Raw genomic sequence first — 19,906 nt, 5'->3', positions numbered from 1 at the left:
CCCAATTAACTGCACCCAGACCAGGTGTTCTTTGGCTCCTGTGCTGATAACATTGTCAAGACATGAAGGAGTATTTGAAGTCACACAGTGAATAGATTAAAAAAAAAAAAATGGATAAACGTGTCTTTATCAGAATTTGTACAGTTTCCAATAATGAAATGACCCTTAAAAAAAAAAAATCAAATATCTGGTCAGGCTATAATCAATAATCTGATCATCTTATTGATCTTTCAAACTTTTAAGATGTTCTAATAAATATTAGTAATAATAAATATGAATATATTTTATGAATAAGAATATATCCCCTCCCCCTCCATTAGCCGGCTGATGTGCCCTTGAGCAAGGCACCTAACCCCCCCCAATATGCTCCCGGGGGGCTTGATTGCAGCCCACTGCTCCTGTGTGTGTTTCCCCAGAGATGGGTTAAAAGCAGAGAATAATTTCCCAGTCTTGGGATCAATAAAGTAAATAAACTTAAACTTAAACTTTGTCGTCATGGTAACCGCAGGCATCATGAGTGCAGTGGATTGTGGGTTCTGGTCTGTTTATTGAAGGCTACAACATGAACATGTCATCAGGCGCTTCTGGAAACACAGATTTACAGGCAGACGGATGAACTTTGGCTGAAGATCAGTCTGCAGACAATCAGCCGAGTTTTCAGCAGCAGCAGAACATAAACCCTCAGCCTCTGAGACTCAGGTGTGTCGGCCTCCAGGTGAGCGACGGACGAGCTTCTGAGCTTCAGCAGAGTTCAGGTGAGGTCTGCGAAGGCTCCATGAAGCTGAGACAGAAGACAGAGTCCGTGTTTCCAGCTGGAGGACAGTTTAATGTCAAAATGTTTGACACTAAAATAAACGCAGAGTTTCTGGAGGTTTTGGTGAAGAGGAGTCAGGAGTGCCGGCAGACTGACTTCATGTTTGAAACCGACACATCTGCATTCAATAAAGGATCCTGAACCAACGATGATCAGTCGATTAATCGAGCGGCAGAAAACGAATCTGTAAGTATCCTGACGAGCCATGAATCGGTTCTGGCTTCTCTCTCCTCTGAGATTCTATTAATATTAATATTTCTTTAAGACATTTGAAAAAAATCAGCAAATCGTGAAAACAGAAGCTGAACCACGATTTCATGATCAATCGTCTGTTTCATTAACCGACAAGTTGTTTCAGCTCGAGGTGACGTGAGCGTCATGGAAACCAGAACTAGTGGAGACGATGTAAAGGCAGAATCATGTGACACCTCTTCTGTGGTTTATTTACTTCCTGTTGGAAACACGTGACTGAGCTTGTGATGACTATCATTTTGTGAATCCTGACGTCTCACCTGACCGGTCGGTTAGAGCGAAGCTTTGACCTGCAGCTCGAACAGCCGTCAGCTTCACGCAGCAGAATTACACGATATTCATGTATCAAACACACACGCATGAAAACACGTTCTGACACCTGACATCTGTCTCCATGTGACTTGTGTGCAGAGGATTGTGGGTCAGAAGATACGACGGGACGCAGCAGGACATCCTGGTTATTTGTGGCGTGCTGTATTTGACATCCTGTGTATCAGGACATTTTAAACCTGGTGTAATAAACAGTGTATTATTGGTACTGGAGCTCATGTTGTGACAGGGACGTCTCCTCACTTACCAAACCAGCCAATCAGCTTTGGACCATCATGGCGTCTGTATGAGCAGCACTGTTTGTTTGTGTGTGTGTGTGTGTGTGTGTGTGTGTGTGTGTGTTACAAGCAGCCTGCAGCTGAAGAAGAGAGCAGGAACGACCTCACTGATGTTTTCTACTCGCCTCCAGGTTCCTCTCGTCTTCACAGATCTGTCGCCTAACTGACAACGACTGGGGTCCATCAACCAAGGAGCCAATCACCCACAACGAGCCACGCTTCAGAGTGAAACCGCCATGAAACTCTGGAGTGTGTGTGGACACGACGCTGCCTCAGAGGGAGACGGACAAGAAACTACTCTAGCCTCCTCTGACTCAGAGCTGGATCACCTCTACAGGTGAGTAACCCACCCCACCTGAGGTCAGGTGGGCCAGGTTAGGTGATATTAGCTTATTGCAGGTGCATCAGTATCTGTGCATAAATGAGCCACGAGAAACGAGAGCGTGCAGAGAGAACTGATCCCTCTGGATCTTTTCTTTCTTTAAAACAACAAAACTGAGAAACATCAACATGAGGTATTTAAATGTTTGTGTTTAAGCATTTAAAACAAACAAAGTGATTCTGTTCATGTTTTTTCTTTAAATCAGGATGTTTTTAAGCTTTATATCATTCTGTGAGTGTCGGTCTGACGAATCCAGATCAGACTCTTTAAATAAAAGTGGGAGCAGAACCACGATGGAGGTGATTGTTCTGTAATCGTGCAGCTCTCCTGTGAATGTGGTCTACATCCCGGGTGGCGGACATCTCCGGGACCGGTGACCCCGCGGGCTCAGTTCTCCGTCCTTCACCCACCTCTGGGGAAGGCCACCATGTCTACATCCAAACGTGGCTCGACCACAGTGGTGGATCAGGTCTGGATCTCCTCAGTGGTCCGTCAGTGCGGTTTACTCCTCCAGACTTCCGCGACGGATCAGGGTGTCTCTAGAGGGGCGGTCTACGTCCCCACGGCACGATGGTCTACATGAGGGCATTGAGGTGTCCGGAGTGTCCCACAGAGTTCAGCATCAAGGCCCTCTGGTCCAGCACCTCCCTCTCTCGGCCCAGCGTGGCTCTCTCCTGCTCCACCATGGCTCTGTCCCTCTCCACCGCCGCCCTCTCCCTCTCCAGCCACAGCCTCTCGGCCTGCACCGTCGCCCTCTCTCTCTCCACAGACGCCCTATCTCTCTCCACCATCTCCCTCTCTCGCTCCAGCGCCGCCCTCTCCCTCTCCACCATCTCCCACTCCCTCTCCAGTCCTCCCAGCGGGCCGTCACACGCCTCCGAGCTCCGCTGGCTCTGCTCGGCGCCGTCCGCGAACGCTTCCTGTCTGTAGTCCGAAGAGGACGAGGGGGGAGGGGGCGGGGCGGGGCGGGGGCGATGTCTGGGGGCGGGGTCCGGTTGCTGCTCGTCGTCCTGAGTGACGGGCGTGAGGAGGGGGGCGCTGCTCGCCAGGCGGCCCTCCATGGCTTCGTTCATCAGGTGAAACCACGGCCAGGAGGAGGTGCCGTCTGCCACGCTCTCCATCCCGACAGGAGGATACTTCAGATCCTGAGGAGAGGAGGAGGAGGAGGAAGAGGGAAAGAGAGAGAGAGAGAGACAAGAGGAGGAAGGGAAGAGGAGAGGAAGGGAGACGGAGAGAAGGAGGAGAGGACAGGACATAAAAACAGAGAAGACTAAATGTGTATTAATCCGCCAGTGAAAATAGTCCCAGCAGTTGCTGTTTGCTCTCCGCAGTGAGAAATCCCTGAAGCGTCTGCGTCATCGATCAGATCATCGTCTGTTATATTGATCTTTCTCTTCTTACCATCTTAGTGCTTTTAATACTTAACTTACCAGTACTTTGTTTTGTGGCATTCAGCCAGGCTGCACTTTCACTGCATTGTATACCACTGACTATCTCTCAACGTAGGCTGCAACATGAATTTCTACATTTCTTATCAGACACCACATGTCCTGCTCCTTCAGGAGGAGCAGGCTGCTGCGGGAGGTGTCGGAGGCGCACTCATCACACTACCTTGTATCTCCTCTTCAGATTGTCCCACTTCTTCGCCATCTGGTAGGTGGAGACTTTTCCCTGCAGGCCGAGCTCCTTCAGGATGGCCCTGAGTTAGAGCGGGGACAGACAGCATGAACAGCCAATGACACGCAGACGGGAACGGACGGCGGCAATTCGGCCGCCGTACAACATTTATCCAGAAAAGATCACATCTTACTTCCACGCGGCTTTGGCGGCGTTCCTCCTCCCGGTGAACAACGCCTCGTTAGCAGCTCGCAGCTTAATCATCCTCCTGGTGTCCTGGTCTGTCACTGTGGGAGACGCACAGGTGAGAGAGAGACAGACAGGTGGGCAGACAGTCAGGGATGATGCACAGCTGCTTCAGGAAATGTCAGCTCAATGCTGCTCTGAAATGAACTGTTTTAAATCTGTGCTGAACATTTTCTACACGATAAAGTGGATTAACTAACTCACATACTTACTGAATAATCTGCTAATTACTTCCCTGATTAATCATTAGAATATAAATCTGTGCAGTTCCCAAAGTAGTAACAGCCAGTAATATCCGACCATGTGTAACTTCATTTTTCATACATATATATCTTTATACATATGTGTGTGTGTGTGTGTGTCCAGAGATTCAAGTAATATAACTAAACAAGTGAAACTGAAGAAAATACGCCGTCCAAGCAAGTTCACCCCGAGAGCAGACCGCAAGATGCTTAAAGAGGTCTCCAAAAACCCTAAAATGTCATCACAGGACCTCCAGCAGGCACTGACTGTCGATGTGAATGTGCATGCCTCTACAATCAGAAAGAGGATGCACAAGTTTGACTCTGTCGGGAGGTGTGCGAGGAGGAAGCCTGTTCTTTGGACAGATGAGTGTAAAGTTGAATTATTTGGACACCAGAACAGAGGACATGACCCTCATACTAACTGTGAAGCCTGGAGGTGGAAGGGTCATGGTTTGGATGCTTTGCTGCAACAAAGCTCACCATCATATAATCTACCATGAATTAGCTTCTAAGTAAGCAAAGCGCCGCCCTGCTGGCTGCATCGTGGTTCTCCTGTCTCTGTCTTCCCATGTCAATTATTTGTACCGTCTTTTGTGCCATTGTGTCCTCTGGGACGGTTGTAACCAAACATAATTTCATTGCACTTTTGAAACTTGTGTAATGACAATAAATGATTCCTGATTCCTGAATTCTACAGCGTGTCAGAGGTGGCTCGAACAACATGTGAGACCATCAGTAAGAGAACTGAAACTGAAGCAGAACTGGACCCTGCAACATGACAATGACCCTAAACATACCAGTAAATCCACCAAGGACTGGCTGAACACTAAGAACTGGAGAGTCCTGGAATGGCCCAGTCAAAGCCCAGATCTTAATCCCATTGAGATGCTGTGGGGGGGCTGAAATGGGCTGTGCATTCAAGAAACAAAAATAAAAAAAACGTAGCATCTACAGCTGATTCAGCATCATCAACAACAACATCGCTGAAGAGATTTAACAAAAGGCTAACAGGCAGTTTCCTCTCGCTGCTGAAACAGAGACGAATAAACCCAGAAGAAGAAGAAGGAGGAGGAGGAGGAGGAGGAGGAGGAGGAGAAGGAGAAGGAGAAGGAGAAGAAGAAGAACAAGAACAAGAAGAAGAACAAGAACAAGAACAAGAACAAGAAGAAGAACAAGAACAAGAAGAAGACCTACTTTTATAAGAGAGGTCAGAGGGCGTCGAGCACTCCTCTCCGCTGGCGTCGATGTAGGTCACGTTCCCATCGGCCTCGCCGCCATCTCCGCCCACCATGCTCTCCAGCTCCGACACGCTGCTCCTCTCTGCCAGTAAACAGTCCCTGTCGGGAGGCGGAGACGAGCCGAACACGCCGTCCTCCTCGCTGCTCCACACCGGCGTCACTCTGGGAGCTTTTCCCGCCAGTCGTCCCTCCAGAGCGTCGCTCATCAGCTGGAACCAGGGCCAGGAGGCCGGGTTAGTCTGGCCCTCCATCCCCCGAGGAGGAAACTTCAGGTCCTGCACACACAGATTCTCAACCGTTCAACATTTCATCCTCATCAGTGACTTTAATGATTAGAACAGCCTGGCTGCTGATGAAGGTCGGCACCTTGAACTTGGTCTTCAGGTTGTCCCACTTCTTAGCGACCTGGTCAGGTGTTATCTTCCCCGTCAGACCCATCTCCTTCACGATGCCCCTGAGGACAAACCAAAACCGACCACTGACCCACAGGAAAGCTGAGCCGCCTGACGACGGCTGCCACCAGACTATTTTATTATCGCTCATCATCGATTATTACCTCCAGGCCGGCTTGGCGGTGTTCCTCCTCCCGGTGAACAGAGACTCGTTAGCAGCTCGTAACTCGATCAGCCGCCTGGTGTCGTCCTCCGTCACTGTAACGACGACGAAAAGGTCGACAGGTAAAACTACATAGCTGAGCCCCCGGCGGACCCCCCGAGAGGAAGAAACCTGACAGCTTTCGTCTGATGTTACTCTGATCACAACCGTCAGCAGGTCACTGATGTGATCTGACTTCAGTGTCAGCGTCAGTCAGACTGTGACTGTTTGACTGAAGGCAGAAAACACTGCGGACGGCCACCACTGGAACATCTAAAACGCAGGATATTTACTTCTAATGAGTACTTTTAGGAGTAGTTTGCACTACTGTGTTATTTATGTTTAACATTTATTAATATACATATATTCTTTTTCTACTGTTACATATTCTCTACTGAATAATAGTAAACACGGTATTTTATCATCCATATCCCGACATGAGCTATTCAAATATTCAAGGCAGCTTTAATTTTACACTTTACTGTCTGTAACATCTTAATTTCCCCAGTGTTCATTCGTTCAATTAAGTTTTATCTCACATGTCATTTTTACAATGTGATGTTAGTACTTTTACTTTCTTAAAGGATAACTTTAGTTTCTTACAATCTGGACCTTATTTGTAGCATTAAATATGACCATTTACTCACCCAGACAACTTTGGTGGCATTTGGAGTCGTTTTGAAGAAATTAGCCCCAGAGGAGCGGCGCGTATATCCGTATAATGCGAGTACTCGGGGCATCCATGCGCAGCCTCTATATAACACATAATCTGCAGAAACTCGTTCATATTCCAATATTTAGTTATGATATGCTGGTGCTATTCCCCTCTGAGCCGGCGGTCGGCTAGTTTAGCTGTAGTTTGGCACAGCTGTGGTTCGTTATTGCGTATTCGTAGCCGACCGCCGCAGAGTCAGCCGTGTTGTGGCTGGCTGCTCGCAGCGCCCGGCGTTCGGTAATGACATCATCCACGTCAGAGGTAGTTGTCTAGAGACGCCGGATGTTGATAACATGCCACCACGGGCTCAGAGGGGAATAGCACCAGCATATCATAACTAAATATTGGAATATGAACGAGTTTCCGCAGATTATGCGTTATATAGAGGCTGCGCATGGATGCCCCGAGTACTCGCATTATACGGATATACGCGCCGCTCCTCTGGGGCTAATTCCTTCAAAACGACTCCAAATGCCACCAAAGTTGTCTGGGGGAGTAAATGGTCGTATTTAATGCTACAAATAAGGTCCAGGTTGTAAAAAATGAAAGTTATCCTTTAAGACCAGAATCAACTGAAAGAAAATTCAGATAATGCTAAAACAATAATCTGCTGCCGTCCTTCTTCTTAATGAGTTGTTGGACGTTCTCTGGACCATTATTTGACAGATTAACAGATAATGAGGATGATCTGAATATTTCTTACACCTCCCCCCCTCCCTCGTCATTTTAAATGACAACTTGTGTTGTGTTTCCTGCATCAGGTCAGTCAGTTGTGCATCAAACAGCAGCAGACGGAGAACAGATGCTGCTTCCCTCCACAGACGGATCACAGTAAACACTGTTTACACACCGCCGTTTGTAGGAGCGCTTACGTTTGTAGGTAAACTCGGCCATTCGGTGAAGCTCCCCCAGCGCCGTGGAGCCGTTCTTCTCTTCATTGTCGACCAGCAGGTCCATCTCGGACTCCGTCAGGAACTCGGTCATCCCCCCTCGGCTCCGACGGGCTCGTTTCTTGGGCGTCGGCGACAGCGGCTCGCAGTCCTCGTCCTCGTCCTCTACGATGGGTGTGAGGATGGGTGCCACCCCGGCGAAACGTCCCTCCATGGCGTCGTTCATGCGGTAAAACCAGGGCCAGGAGCTCGGGTTGGTCTCCACGCCTCGAGCGGGAAATTTCAGCTCCTGGTAGAGAGAGAAAGTTCTACATTTGTCCACAGAAGGACCTCATCCTCCCGTCCTGAACCTGAACCTGAACCTGTTTTCTGTCTGTGCGACTTTTCAAAGTCAGATTCACAAAACTCTTAAAGGTCCAGTCTGCAGGATTTAGTGGCCTCTAGTGGTGAGTTTACAGACTGCAGCCTCACCCTCGACTGAATGGCGATGATGTGACTTTTTCTGGTTCTCTTCCATCTAGAGAACATGAATGTGTTGGTGTGAGCGGTTCTTGCGTGAGGCCCAGACTCATGGATAGTTTGTCTCTAGAGCTGGTGGTTGGACCTACCTTGTATCTCCTCTTCAGGTTGTCCCACTTCTTCGCTAACTGATCTGTGGTCAGCTTCCCCTGAAGACCCAGCTCGTACAGAATGGCCCTAAAAGAAATGACACTCGGACTGAATCCCTGACTGAAGACTGTGGACGCACAAAGCAGATCCTTCTGACCGACACCGAGGAACAACATCAGCTGCTTCTACATTAAACAGCAAATATGTTCACTTCCTGTTGTTGACTCTTCATGTCCTGAAACCTCTCAGCAAACACCTGAAGGAGTTTTCACTCAGCAGCAGATTCAGGTGTCAGAGCAGCTTCTGCTCCTGCAGAGTAGGAACATGCTCAGTGTTTCCTCTTTAGCTTTAATTTCCCATGTGACAGCAGAGAGCTGAGGAGCTGCTGGAGCTCGAGGTTCAGCTCTGAGAGGTCCATGACCACCATGAAGATACTTCTCTATGAATTACTCCAGACAAACAGTTTTTCTTTGTCTGGTGTTAGCAGCTCCACAGCAGCAACGAGGCTGCTTCACGGATTCTCCTTCTGAAGGAGGTTTCAGCTTCTTAGCTGTTAGCTCGCTCAGTACCAACCTGCTGTAGAAAAAGAGCCCTAATATATATATATATATATTACAAACCCTTCTCATGGTCAAAAACTCCACGAGGGACCTTTAAGTACAACATCAGCAGGTTTAGAGATTTATTTAAAGCTCAAACACACTTTGTAAGCCCGCTCTGCAAGACTCCTGGAGTCTGGACATCAGGATTCAGTCTTTGTCTCAGAGCTGGTTTGGACCTGGTGCAGCTCAGGAACACAAAGTGAACCTTCACTCACCTCCAGGCTGGTTTGGCTGAATGCTTCCTGCCGGTGAAGAGCGCCTCGTTCGCAGCTCGAAGTTTGATCATTCTTTCTGTTTCTGGTTCAGTCACTGTGAACGAAAACCACAGTTTCAGTTCTGTGCTGATACGAAGTTAAAAGGACTTAAATTAAACTGCTGAAGAAGAAATATTCAAAAGTAAAAAACAACATCACAAGAGAATGAACTTATTCAGCTGAATGACTTTCAAAAAGTTAGAGGTGCAAAAATACTCAACACAAGTTAAAGTCCTGCATTGAAAATGTTACTTCACTAAAAGTATGTCAGTATACCCAGGAAAAAGTACTTCAAGTATTACAGTAAAAGTACTGAGTGCAGTAAAGTGTCCCTGTGACTGTTCTGACCTCATCAGATTACTGTGACTCAGTCGTTCATGTCAAAGCAGGATTTTACTGTTGGAGCTGGTTGAGCTTCATTTTAACTAATGATTCTTTTCATTCTGGATCAATCTGCTGATTATTTCCTCCATTAATCGATCGATCGTTCGGTTTGGAAACATTGTGAAAATAGTGAGAAATGTGGCGACGATGAGGCCAAAGTGACGCCTTCACAGTGTTTGTTTAGTCCAAAGCTCCACATTATTACAAACACATTCAGATCATTCAGAGGAAAAGCAGCAAATCAAACATCTGAAGCTGAAACATCAAATGATTTTACAGCTAAAATCTCTCATCAACATAATAAATAAATAAAAATCTTCATGTGAAAAGTAACTAAAGCTGTCAGATAGATGTAGTGGAGTAAAAAGTACAATACTTCCCTCTGAGGTTGAGAAGACGGGGAAAGTGGAACAAAAAGAAAAGACTCATGTAAAGTACAAATACCTCAAATTTGTACTTCAGTAAATGTACTTGGTTTCATTATATGAACTCCAGTTGAGGTGCTGCAGGTAGTAAACAACAACACACTGCGGGTCATGAACCCTCGGGTCTACTTTGATCTTCAGTGTTCATCTAAACTCTAAACCAGGTGTGTCTGCGTACTTTTGTAGGAGCACTCGGTCATCCTCCTCCAGCCCATCGGGACTCCTTCGGCAGGAGGAGCCTCTGCGTGAACCGTCCCGTCGTCCTCTGCGCTCTCCGCCGCCACCGTGTCCTCCATCTCCGTTTTGATGAGGAATTCCAGGATGTCGGTGTTCTCCTGGTTCTGGTGTTGCTGGCTGATGCAGCGGTGGCCGACGCTGCCGGCGGTCTCCGGGCTCAGCACCAGGTTGCTGTTGTAGAGGCGACCCTGCATGGCTTCATCCATGATGTGGAACCAGGGCCATGACTCCACCACACCCCCGATGTTGTCCTGGCCCTGGTAGGGCTGCTTCAGGTCCTGGAAAACACAACAGCACTTACAGACACCTGGACCCTGTCCCAGCTGCTGTAAGAACTAAGCCTTCACACATGATACATAGGTGAGCTTCCAGGTGAGCTACCAGCCGGAACAAGGTTATACTGACTGACAGCGTGCTCTTATTTTGAAATAAAGACATCATGAGTCACACTCTGATACCATGAGCAGCTCTGTTCCTAATAAACCGGCAGCTGAGTGTAAAGATCAGGAGTCACGTCACGCCTCCTGAATGACATCAGTATTCATTCATGTGACAGAGAACGAGCAGTAATCAGACTCATTAAGACTCAGATGTCTTATCTCAGTGGAGGCAGACAGACGCATCTCCACCTGCTGCTGCTGCTTCAGGTGATGTTTTCACACCTGTGTCTGAATGAAGTGTCACTGCACCACACCTTACCTTGTATTTAGTCCGCAGGTTGTCCCATTTTTTGGCGATCTGGTCGGCCGTCAGCTTCCCTTCCAGGCCGAGGCCTTTTAAGATGGTGCTGAGGGACACACAGGAGGGTGAGCTGAGGGGGACACTCGCTAACAGAGTCCTCAGAGAAGACAAAGCTCGGCTCATACCTCCACGCGATCTTTGCAGAGTTTCTTTTCCCTGTGAACAGGGCCTCGTTGGACGCTCTGAACTCAATCAGCCTCTTCACATCCTCCTCAGTCACTGCAGGTGGAGAGGTCAAAGGTCAGCAGTCACCAGCTCTAGCAGGTTAAACATCATCACAGACAACATGAACCGTGATGACTTACTTTTATAGGAGCTTTCTGGGAACTGTGGCAGCGGATTGAGGACGGACTCCATTGTGATCATGGAAGAACAGGGGGTCTGTAGTCCTGGGGCAGCTAGGGAGGAAGGAAGAAGGGAGGTAGGGAAGGAAGGAAGGAAGGAAGCAAGGAGGGGTTGAGGTGTGCTGGTATTCAGGCCTGATGCTAACTACATCCGCTACCGCATCCTGCAGGTCTCCCAGCTCTGCTTCTCCTACAGCGGCGCGTCTCCGTCCATCGTGTGAGGCAGCCCCGGGACGGACTGAACGTCGCTGGGTCCAGGCGGCGGTTAGCGGTCTGCTCCGGGGCTAACTCCCAGCTAACCGTTAAAAGAAGCAGACTGCTAGCTAGCTTAGGTAGCTAACCTACACAACAAACCTCCACAGAGCGGGGTTTCCCGTCCCACAGCGACACCGGTTTCCGTTAACTTGAGCTGATTCTGACATCCGTTGTGTAACGTTATCTCATGCCATTGTCCCCGGAGTGAATAAAAGCGTAAATAAGAGCGTTACTGCTAAATGAAGCTAGCCTGCATCCCGTTTCCTCTGCTCTGAGAGGAGAGTGCGTTCAATAACTTTACCCTGGCCTGCCCTTCACCACGTGACTCCAGCTCGGGAGGGCGGGGTTGGACAAGAGCATAAACAGTTCAGAAAATGATTTAAAAATAGACCTCCCATATTTTATACGATATAAGTATTCATAGATTCATTCGGTCAAATATTTTTTTAAGTACTTCTATACTACAGTTGTTGTATTTGCTGCTTTCTTATTATTTGTTACATGAAAACTCGTTTCATTCATAGGTGTCTTGATGAAACTTGATGTAATGCACAGATATTAAAACTACAACTTGATCTAGTGTTGACATGGTCATTTATGTATATTTACTAAGTCGTGGAAAGTAACTCAGTGCATTCACTCAAGTATTAAACTGTATTTATGTATAATTTTGAGGAATTTGGACTGTATATACATTTTATGCTACTTTCTGCTTTTACTCCACTGCATTTCAAATATTGTACTATTTACTACTTGTATAATATGTACATAGGCTATATATAGTCATCTTTTATTTTGTGTTTTGTTTTCTGAATTTCTCTCTCTCTGTTGCCATTTTTCTTTCCAACTGCTATTACATGTTGCTGTAATACCCAAATTTCTTAAGTTTTATCTTATCTTATCTTATGATTTTTATTCTGAGGGAAACTGTTGTTCTGCAGCTGCAGTGCAAAGCAGAAAGGAGTGCAAATGAAAATATCAGTAAGTTGCAAATGCAAAATATACACAAAACACAGGTAAGGTTCATGTATAGATGTACGTGTGAGGACCATGAGGTAACGCCCACTTCTTGAAAAATCCACTTGTGACTCCACCTGTGGCAGCTCAGCCCCTCACAAGGCTTCATGACAAACTTGTTTTTAGAAAACCATGCAAGTATTTTTGCCCCTGAGCAAGGCAGCATTAGATACAGTATCTGAATACAGCTCTAATGGATTACAGAGGAAACCAGACCAACCTCCAGCCTCTCATGGTGAAGTTCCTCCCTCCAGTGAAGATGGATGCTGTTATCATGAGTCTGATGTCTCTGTCTGTCACTGTAGAAACAGACTCATCATCAGTCAGATGTTTTCACCACCATATTGGTGTCTGAAAAGTAAAATAATTCTGTGATAACACAGTAAATATTGTAATGTTGACATTAAGTTTTCATTAAATCTATCTTAAATTCAAAAGCACTTACTTCCTCCCTCATGTTAGCCATAAAAAATAGGACATTTAATGGACTTTGGGTACATTTTGGGTACTTTCTAATTAATAACCACATTATCCATGCACACGTTTTTTAAATCCCTTAATTACTACAGACTACTGCTGCTAATAGAACATCAATGACTCAAACGAATGTCACACTGATTCTTTTTTAGTCACTGATGAATCTGATTTACTGATTATTTCATGAAGCATTGGTGAACTGTGAACTCTGCTGCCCTCTGCAGGCAGCAGGACGCCTCCGCAGTGTGAACCTGCTCAGAATCCTGCAGCAGCTGAGTAAAGATAAATATATCCGCATTACATAACACCGGAACCGAGTAAAATCTTTCAAAATAAACGTCTTTTCCTTTTGATTAAAAACCCTTAAAACTAGTAACCTGTAATAACAGATGCAGAGCGTTTGGAAGGAGTGAAAATCAAATTCCCAAATGTCAAGTTATGTGATTGATTGTAAAAATAAATCTGTTTTAAATTAGAGATGAAACAATTTATTAATTAGTCGATATGTAATGGATAGAAAATCTTTTTGTCATCTAAACGTGCGGGTCTGAGGACAGAAGTTTTTTTTTACATCTGTTTGCTGTACAGATTCTAGAAGTTGTGATTTGTTATTCTGCGCTAAATATATTAAACTGACTTGACCTACCATACTTTTAATTCTTACCATAAAAGTGTACTTAATTACAGCTATTGAGTAAATCCACTGCAGAGAAAATACAAAGCCGTGATTTAAAACAAAACACAAGAAATAAGGAGAGACACCAGCTCTTCCTCGTGCCACTGGAAGCTCGTGGCGAAAACTGCGCGTTACATTTTATTTTGAAGGTGTTGACCGGAATCCCTGCCCTGTACGGTGTTGTAACTTGACACTGGTCCTGTGTTTGGGCTGAGATGAAGGATGGAGTGATTGAACGATGGAGGCCGACTGGTGTTTCACGTCGACATAATTAAAAGCTTCATCGGAGATTCGCTGAGCTGCTGTTTCCTGAACAGGTAACATGACCGTTTCTTACCTGTGTTCACGTGACCGTTCATTACGCTGAGCTCAGTGAAAATCCGTGTGAGGATCAGCTGATGTTGATCATTCTGAGCAGATTTACAGACGGAGAGCTGACCGGCAGCTGATGCCCTGTGCGGGGTTTTAGTAGAAATGGATTCTCTTAGTAATAAACACAATGTCAGCGGGTCTGTCCTCCATCCGTGGATGGAAATCAGTCTGAGATCAATCTGGGGGGTCGTCAGATGATTGATCGGAGAGCTGCTGTGGTTCTGTAATCGATGCAATCACGAAACATCATAGTAACTCTGATTTAATCTTAAATTAATCAAAATAAAGAAACAAAGTAAACATATTGAACATGTAGGCCAGTTTCCACCACACCTGTAAACCTAAATCTGTGTGTGTGTGTGTGTGTGTGTGTGTGTGTGTGTGTGTGTGCAGCATCATGTTGGCCAGGAAGGGTCTCCTGCCGGACGGGTTCCTGCTGACCCGTCTAGCGGAGGACCAGAACCATCCGAACCGCAGTCACTCCAGGTCTCAGAGAGCCCGCTTCATCACCAAGACCGGATCCTGTAACGTGGCTCACAAGAACATCAGGGAGCAGGTACATCAGAGGAGAAACAGTTCTAATATTCCTGCAGTATTATGAAGTATTATTACTATTTAATGTTCCACTCCTCCCAAACGTTCCTCCCAGCTAACAACACGTTCTCGTAGTCGTTGTTCTGTCAACTCTGGAGCTCAAAGTGCTGCAGGCGAGATGAATAATGCAGGTAGATTCTCTCTGAATGACTCTTCACTGGTCAAAGTGCTGAGCTGCTTCATCATCAGCATCATCATCATCAGCAAACCAGCCAGTTAGTACTGAAATAATTATCACCACACAGTCACAATTCTTCAAAAGCACAAACATTTGCATGAATGGAAACATTTGATGTGTCACAGTTTCACAAAATCTGAGAAACACACATAAATAGATAAAAGATAACAAACATCTTTACGCAGCAGCAACCAATCACAGCAACACACTCTGTTCAATTAATGGAACCAAAAGTAAACAGGACACATCGTGGATTCCTGCTCCAACCAGCGTTTGTATTCCCACCTCGCTTTTATTGGTGCAGTTGGTGAGAGGCAGGGGTAGATGATGGTAGTGCAGCAGTTGGCAGTTACATGTGGCATCTAGGCCTGTGGCCTGTGGTAGCATTGTAGCAGCTAACAATAGCTAAAGCAGTGGTAGTATGATAGTATCTTAGCAGTTAGTACTGGCATCTAGCAGTTAATATTAACAGTATAGATGAATCTAGCTGTATTGTCTTCTTCTGTTCCTCTTAGCAGGTAGTGATTAGTATTTAGCATTTGCATTAGCTAAATGGTAGCATTGGAACTGCATTGTCTTCTTCTGTTCTTCTTAGCGGTTAGCATTAGCATTAGCAATAGCTAAATGGTAGCATCGGTACTGGCCCCTACCTGGAGCATCTCTGGGTCAGTTGAACGTGGCAGTGCTGTTTGGATTGTGTAGGAGCAGTGTGAACTGGCACTAGGGGGGGTGACTCTGGGACGCAGAGTTCACCGCCTAGCCTCCTGGAGGTGTCGTGGGACTAAGTAGGCGAAACACCGTTGAAGGGAGGTTTCCACCTGATGACCCCCAGAGACTTGTTAGGAATCACTGCTCTTTGGCAGGTATAGAGGCAGAATAGAGCTCCAAGGTTCTTCACTGAGAATTAATCCTCTTTTTGAGCACAAGTATCTTGTGTTTAAATTAACTTTAATGTTCCACTCCTGTGTGTTGTTACCCGAACGTTCCTCCCAGCTAACAACACGTTCTCGTAGTCGTTGTTCTGTCAACTCTGGAACTCAAAGTGCTGCAGGCGAGATAAATAGATTAAAGACAACAAACATCTTTACACAGCAGCGACCAATCACAGCAACACACTCTGTTCGATTAATGGAACCAAAAGTGAACAGGACGCATCGTGGATTCCTGCTCCGTCCTGCAGATCTTTGAATAACAAGGATCAGAAAATTAAACAAAAGTCCATTTGAGACACTTTTAACAGTCTGCGCAAACACAAGTCCACGTCCAGTTTTACTTCCCTTTGTCTTCCTCGTGGGTTTCAGGGTCGTTTCCTGCAGGATGTTTTCACCACCATGGTGGACCTGAAGTGGCAACACTCCCTCCTCATCTTCACCTCGGCCTTCCTCTGCTCCTGGATGCTCTTCGCTATGATCTGGTGGCTCCTGGCCTTCGCCCACGGTGACCTGGAGCCCCGCGACCCAAATGGCGAGCCGGGCCCCATTCCCTGCGTCACCGCCATCCACTCCTTCACCTCAGCCTTCCTCTTCTCCATTGAGGTCCAGGTGAGAGCTGTTCGCTGACTGATCCAGGTGCAGCTGTTTGTGCTTTTGTTGGCTGTGAACTCGTGAACTCGTGAACGTGCCGTCTGCTGCAGGTGACCATTGGTTTTGGTGGCAGGATGGTGACGGAGGAGTGTCCTCTAGCCATCACCGTGTTGATCATCCAGAATATTCTGGGGCTGATCATCAACGCTGTGATGCTCGGCTGCGTCTTCATGAAGACGGCACAGGCCAACCGCCGAGCAGAGACGCTCATCTTCTCCAGAAACGCCGTCATCGCTAGTCGAAACGGCCGTCCGACCTTCATGTTCAGAGTCGGAGACCTGAGGAAAAGTATGATCATCTCTGCCACCGTCCAGCTGCAGGTGACGTCTGCACACCTGACACCTGACTGTGTTCGGATGGGCCAGACAGGCACAGGGACGTTAATGGACTCAAAACAACCACGAAGAGACACAAAACAAACACACAAAGATGTAAAATTACAACAAAAACACACAAAATGATCCCAAATTGCTACAAAAAAATTACCATAAAGACTCAAAACAACAGGGGGACACAGCCATTGCTTCTCATTCCAGTCTTTGTGCTTGGCTGGGACTCAGATCAGGACTCAGACGCAGAGATTTGAATTCACAGATCTTTATTGAACTCAACCCAAGATCCACTTCGATGAGTGTCAAACAAATAGGCTATAGAATTATACTAGGCAAAAGGCTATAACTATAAATATCAAGAATAAGAAAATAACAAAGAACAGAAAACGCTCACTATGAGGAAAAACTAGAAAACACTGTGACAATAAAAATAAGGAACAAAAAACACTCCAGAAGGAGGAAAACTCTATGGGCTATGAATACAGGAAACTATCGAAGCTAGATAAGGAAAACTATAAACTCAAAATACTCTCCTAAAAAGCGGAGGAACTAGAATCTAAATACTAAAACAGAAACAGAAGAAAATCACTCTACAACGAGGAAATCAATTCAGCTCAGGACTAAGACAAGAAAATAAATCAGAAACTATAATATCAAAATTACAAAACAAAAACACTCACAAGGAGGAAACAAGAGCTTACGGAACAAAGACTGTGGCTGTGGCAAGGACGAACGGGGAAGACAGGCTCGGGTGAATCGCCGACGGACAAAGACACACTGGCACGAGACAAGGGAGACGCAGACTATTTAACACGTGGAGGGTAATCAGGAACAGGTGGAGACAACAGGTGATCAAGGCGGACACACGGGACACATGAGGAAGAGCAAGTGCTCTGAAACGAGAGGAGAGTTAGACCTTCAAAATAAAACAGGAAATGACAAGACAAAAAAACCCATGACGAGACAGACCCCACTGCGGTGTGACAGTGCTTAGCTAAGCTAACTGTCTACTGGCTGTAGCTTCATATTTACTGTACAAACATGAGAGTGATATCAATCTGCACATCCAACTCACCATCAGAAAGTACATTCTAAGCTTATTTTTCAGAAAAGCTGAACTCGTCCTTCAGAAACCTTGAATGTCAGAACTAATAACAAGCTGCATTAAACAGGAAGTAGCAAAGCGAACATCCAAGCTAAAGCCAGCCAGTCTCAGTCCACCTGAACTGAAGCTGGTTAAAGACACTGATTTTTCTGTTGATGTTAAGACTGAAGTTTTCCGTCCAGGTGATCCGGCGCACCGTGACGGCAGAGGGCGAGGTGATCCCGGTGTCCCAGCTGGACATCCAGGTGGAGAACCCTCTGAGGAGTAACGGCATCTTCCTGGTTTCTCCTCTCATCATCAGCCACACCATGGAGAGAGGGAGTCCTCTGTACGAGCTCTCCGCCCAATCGCTGGCCTCTGAGGAGCTGGAGATCATTGTCATCCTGGAAGGTCAGGAACCACACAGACCTGGATCCTGTCAACAAGGATTCACAATAATACATATGTTCTACCGTTCTAACATGGAACTACTGAAATATGTATTAGTTCATCATAAAGTGAAAGAAGATTTAAAGGAATAGTTTTTTGAAGTGGGGTCATATGAGGCTGTCCACCGACTGAGTGTGGACAGGTGTTGGTCAGCTCGCCCCCCACTAAAGACAAAGAGAGTAGGACCAACACTGAAGCAAAGGAATGTTACTGCATGTAACATGTCCTCTTATCTAAATGACTGAATAGGCCAACAACTCCCAAAATGACATATGTGTCCAGTGGAGAGTCCAGCGGCAGGCGTAATGGACCTTGATCGTACCAGACCCTGATCGTACCAGACCTTGGTCGTACCAGACCTTCATCCCGATGTGGCTAACGTTGTGAAAGGTCACAGTTTGGTTAGCTTTAGGAAATGGGTTGAAATAATGATGTTCCTGTCACTGAAGTATATTATATAAGTTAAAATAGGTCAACGAACAGCAGTCCCCTGAATGGAAGTCCTGTGTTTGTTGGACCATCCCTCCACTCCACCTTCCTCCAAATGCAAACTTTCTTGCTCTTTATCTGGGTCATCTGACTTCCTCCTTTGCTTACGTCATAATTACTGCGACCGCTTAACACTAAATGTAAATATGGGTCGCAATCAGCTGCTTGCACATTCAACCTGTCTTTCTGGTGATGATGGGCTGGTTGCAGACGAGTCAGCAGAAAAACGTATGAATAGAGATGAATGGGAAGCGAACCGTTGCAGTATGACTGAAAGTCTTTCGCTCTCTGTTTAGGTGTGGTGGAAACAACAGGGATCACCATGCAGGCTCGGACCTCCTACACTCCTGAGGAGATCCTGTGGGGGAGGCGCTTTGTCTCCATCATGACAGAGGAGGACGGGCGTTACTGCGTTGACTACTCCAAGTTTGGCAACACGGTTCCCGTCAGGATGTCGTCTCTCAGCGCCAAAGAGCTGGACCAGACCAGGGGAGTCCAGCAGGGCGGCTCTGACGCCCACCTGCAGGGCTGGGGGTTGGTCCGAGCTGGCAGAGGAGGCTTCCGCCGAGGAGGCCGGACCTGTGATAGCTCCTCCCCTCAACCCTGGTACACCCAATCAGACAAGCTAGAGAAAGACACTGAGCAGAAAGGACAGAAGAAGAAGGTCCAGCTGGAAGTGATTGGACGACAGATCGAAGAGGACGGACAGGGAGAGATGAGTGACTGAGAACCAGGAGGCCACACAGTTCACACATGTTCCACGCTACATGTTCCTCGCTACATGTTCCTCACTACAGGTTCCACGCTACATGTTCCACGCTACATGTTCCACGCTACATGTTCCACGCTACATGTTCCTTACTACAGGTTCCACGCTACATGTTCCACGCTACATGTTCCTCGCTACATGCTCCTCGCTACATGCTCCTCGCTACATGCTCCTCACTACATGTTCTATGCTACATGTTCCACGCTACATGTACCACATGGACCAGTGGATACGGAGTGTGGACTGGTAGTCTGAGAGGCTCTGCTGTCTCTCTAACAGACATCAGAGTGGTATCGATCTGAACGTCTGACCCTCAGAGAGGTTTTCACTAAACAACGTCTTACAGACTGTTCCCACATCATCTAGTTCACTTAGCAAAGGAAGCTGCAGCGTGAAGTCCGCTCTCAGGCTGGAAGAAAAAGGTGGATAATTA

The 19,906-nt window shown here is 46.6% G+C and overlaps 2 protein-coding genes across 2 annotated transcripts; one reads left to right on the top strand and one right to left on the bottom strand.

The window, feature by feature from the left end:
* Positions 1 to 2,118: 2,118 nt before the first annotated feature.
* zgc:171459 (uncharacterized protein LOC562056 homolog) lies at positions 2,119 to 11,712 on the bottom strand. The gene is made up of 13 exons (XM_041939045.1): positions 11,159 to 11,712; positions 10,979 to 11,072; positions 10,812 to 10,899; positions 10,054 to 10,390; positions 9,028 to 9,121; positions 8,210 to 8,297; positions 7,584 to 7,890; positions 5,959 to 6,052; positions 5,769 to 5,856; positions 5,359 to 5,677; positions 3,867 to 3,960; positions 3,668 to 3,755; positions 2,119 to 3,201 (listed from the first exon to the last, which is right to left on the bottom strand). The coding sequence occupies exons 1-13, from the start codon at positions 11,217 to 11,219 to the stop codon at positions 2,632 to 2,634; spliced, it is 2,322 nt and encodes a 773-aa protein (XP_041794979.1). The 5' UTR covers positions 11,220 to 11,712; the 3' UTR covers positions 2,119 to 2,631.
* Positions 11,713 to 13,826: 2,114 nt separating this feature from the next.
* kcnj11l (potassium inwardly rectifying channel subfamily J member 11, like) lies at positions 13,827 to 19,431 on the top strand. The gene is made up of 6 exons (XM_041939102.1): positions 13,827 to 13,939; positions 14,388 to 14,550; positions 16,068 to 16,307; positions 16,400 to 16,669; positions 17,969 to 18,176; positions 19,001 to 19,431. Exons 2-6 carry the CDS (start codon positions 14,392 to 14,394, stop codon positions 19,429 to 19,431), a joined length of 1,308 nt encoding a protein of 435 aa, XP_041795036.1. The 5' UTR covers positions 13,827 to 13,939; positions 14,388 to 14,391.
* The last annotated feature ends 475 nt before the right edge of the window (positions 19,432 to 19,906 follow it).

Source organism: Chelmon rostratus, chromosome 6 (assembly GCF_017976325.1).
Source record: "Chelmon rostratus isolate fCheRos1 chromosome 6, fCheRos1.pri, whole genome shotgun sequence".
Lineage (NCBI taxonomy): Eukaryota > Metazoa > Chordata > Actinopteri > Chaetodontiformes > Chaetodontidae > Chelmon > Chelmon rostratus.
The sequence above is the reverse complement of the archived record's forward strand: the minus strand, read 5'-3'. Positions and strand labels throughout refer to the sequence as shown.

Excerpts from the sequence above, each read along its gene's own strand:
- kcnj11l (XM_041939102.1), top strand. The coding sequence starts at position 14,392 with ATGTTGGCCAGGAAGGGTCTCCTGCCGGACGGGTTCCTGCTGACCCGT. Across the intron at positions 16,670-17,968 it reads CTGCCACCGTCCAGCTGCAG|GTGATCCGGCGCACCGTGAC; the intron begins GTGACGTCTGCA and ends TTTTCCGTCCAG. Across the intron at positions 18,177-19,000 it reads GATCATTGTCATCCTGGAAG|GTGTGGTGGAAACAACAGGG; the intron begins GTCAGGAACCAC and ends CTCTCTGTTTAG.
- zgc:171459 (XM_041939045.1), bottom strand. The coding sequence starts at position 11,219 with ATGATCACAATGGAGTCCGTCCTCAATCCGCTGCCACAGTTCCCAGAA. Across the intron at positions 5,678-5,768 it reads ACCTGAAGACCAAGTTCAAG|GACCTGAAGTTTCCTCCTCG; the intron begins GTGCCGACCTTC and ends CTGTGTGTGCAG. Across the intron at positions 3,961-5,358 it reads CTCTGACCTCTCTTATAAAA|TGACAGACCAGGACACCAGG; the intron begins GTAGGTCTTCTT and ends CGTCTCCCACAG.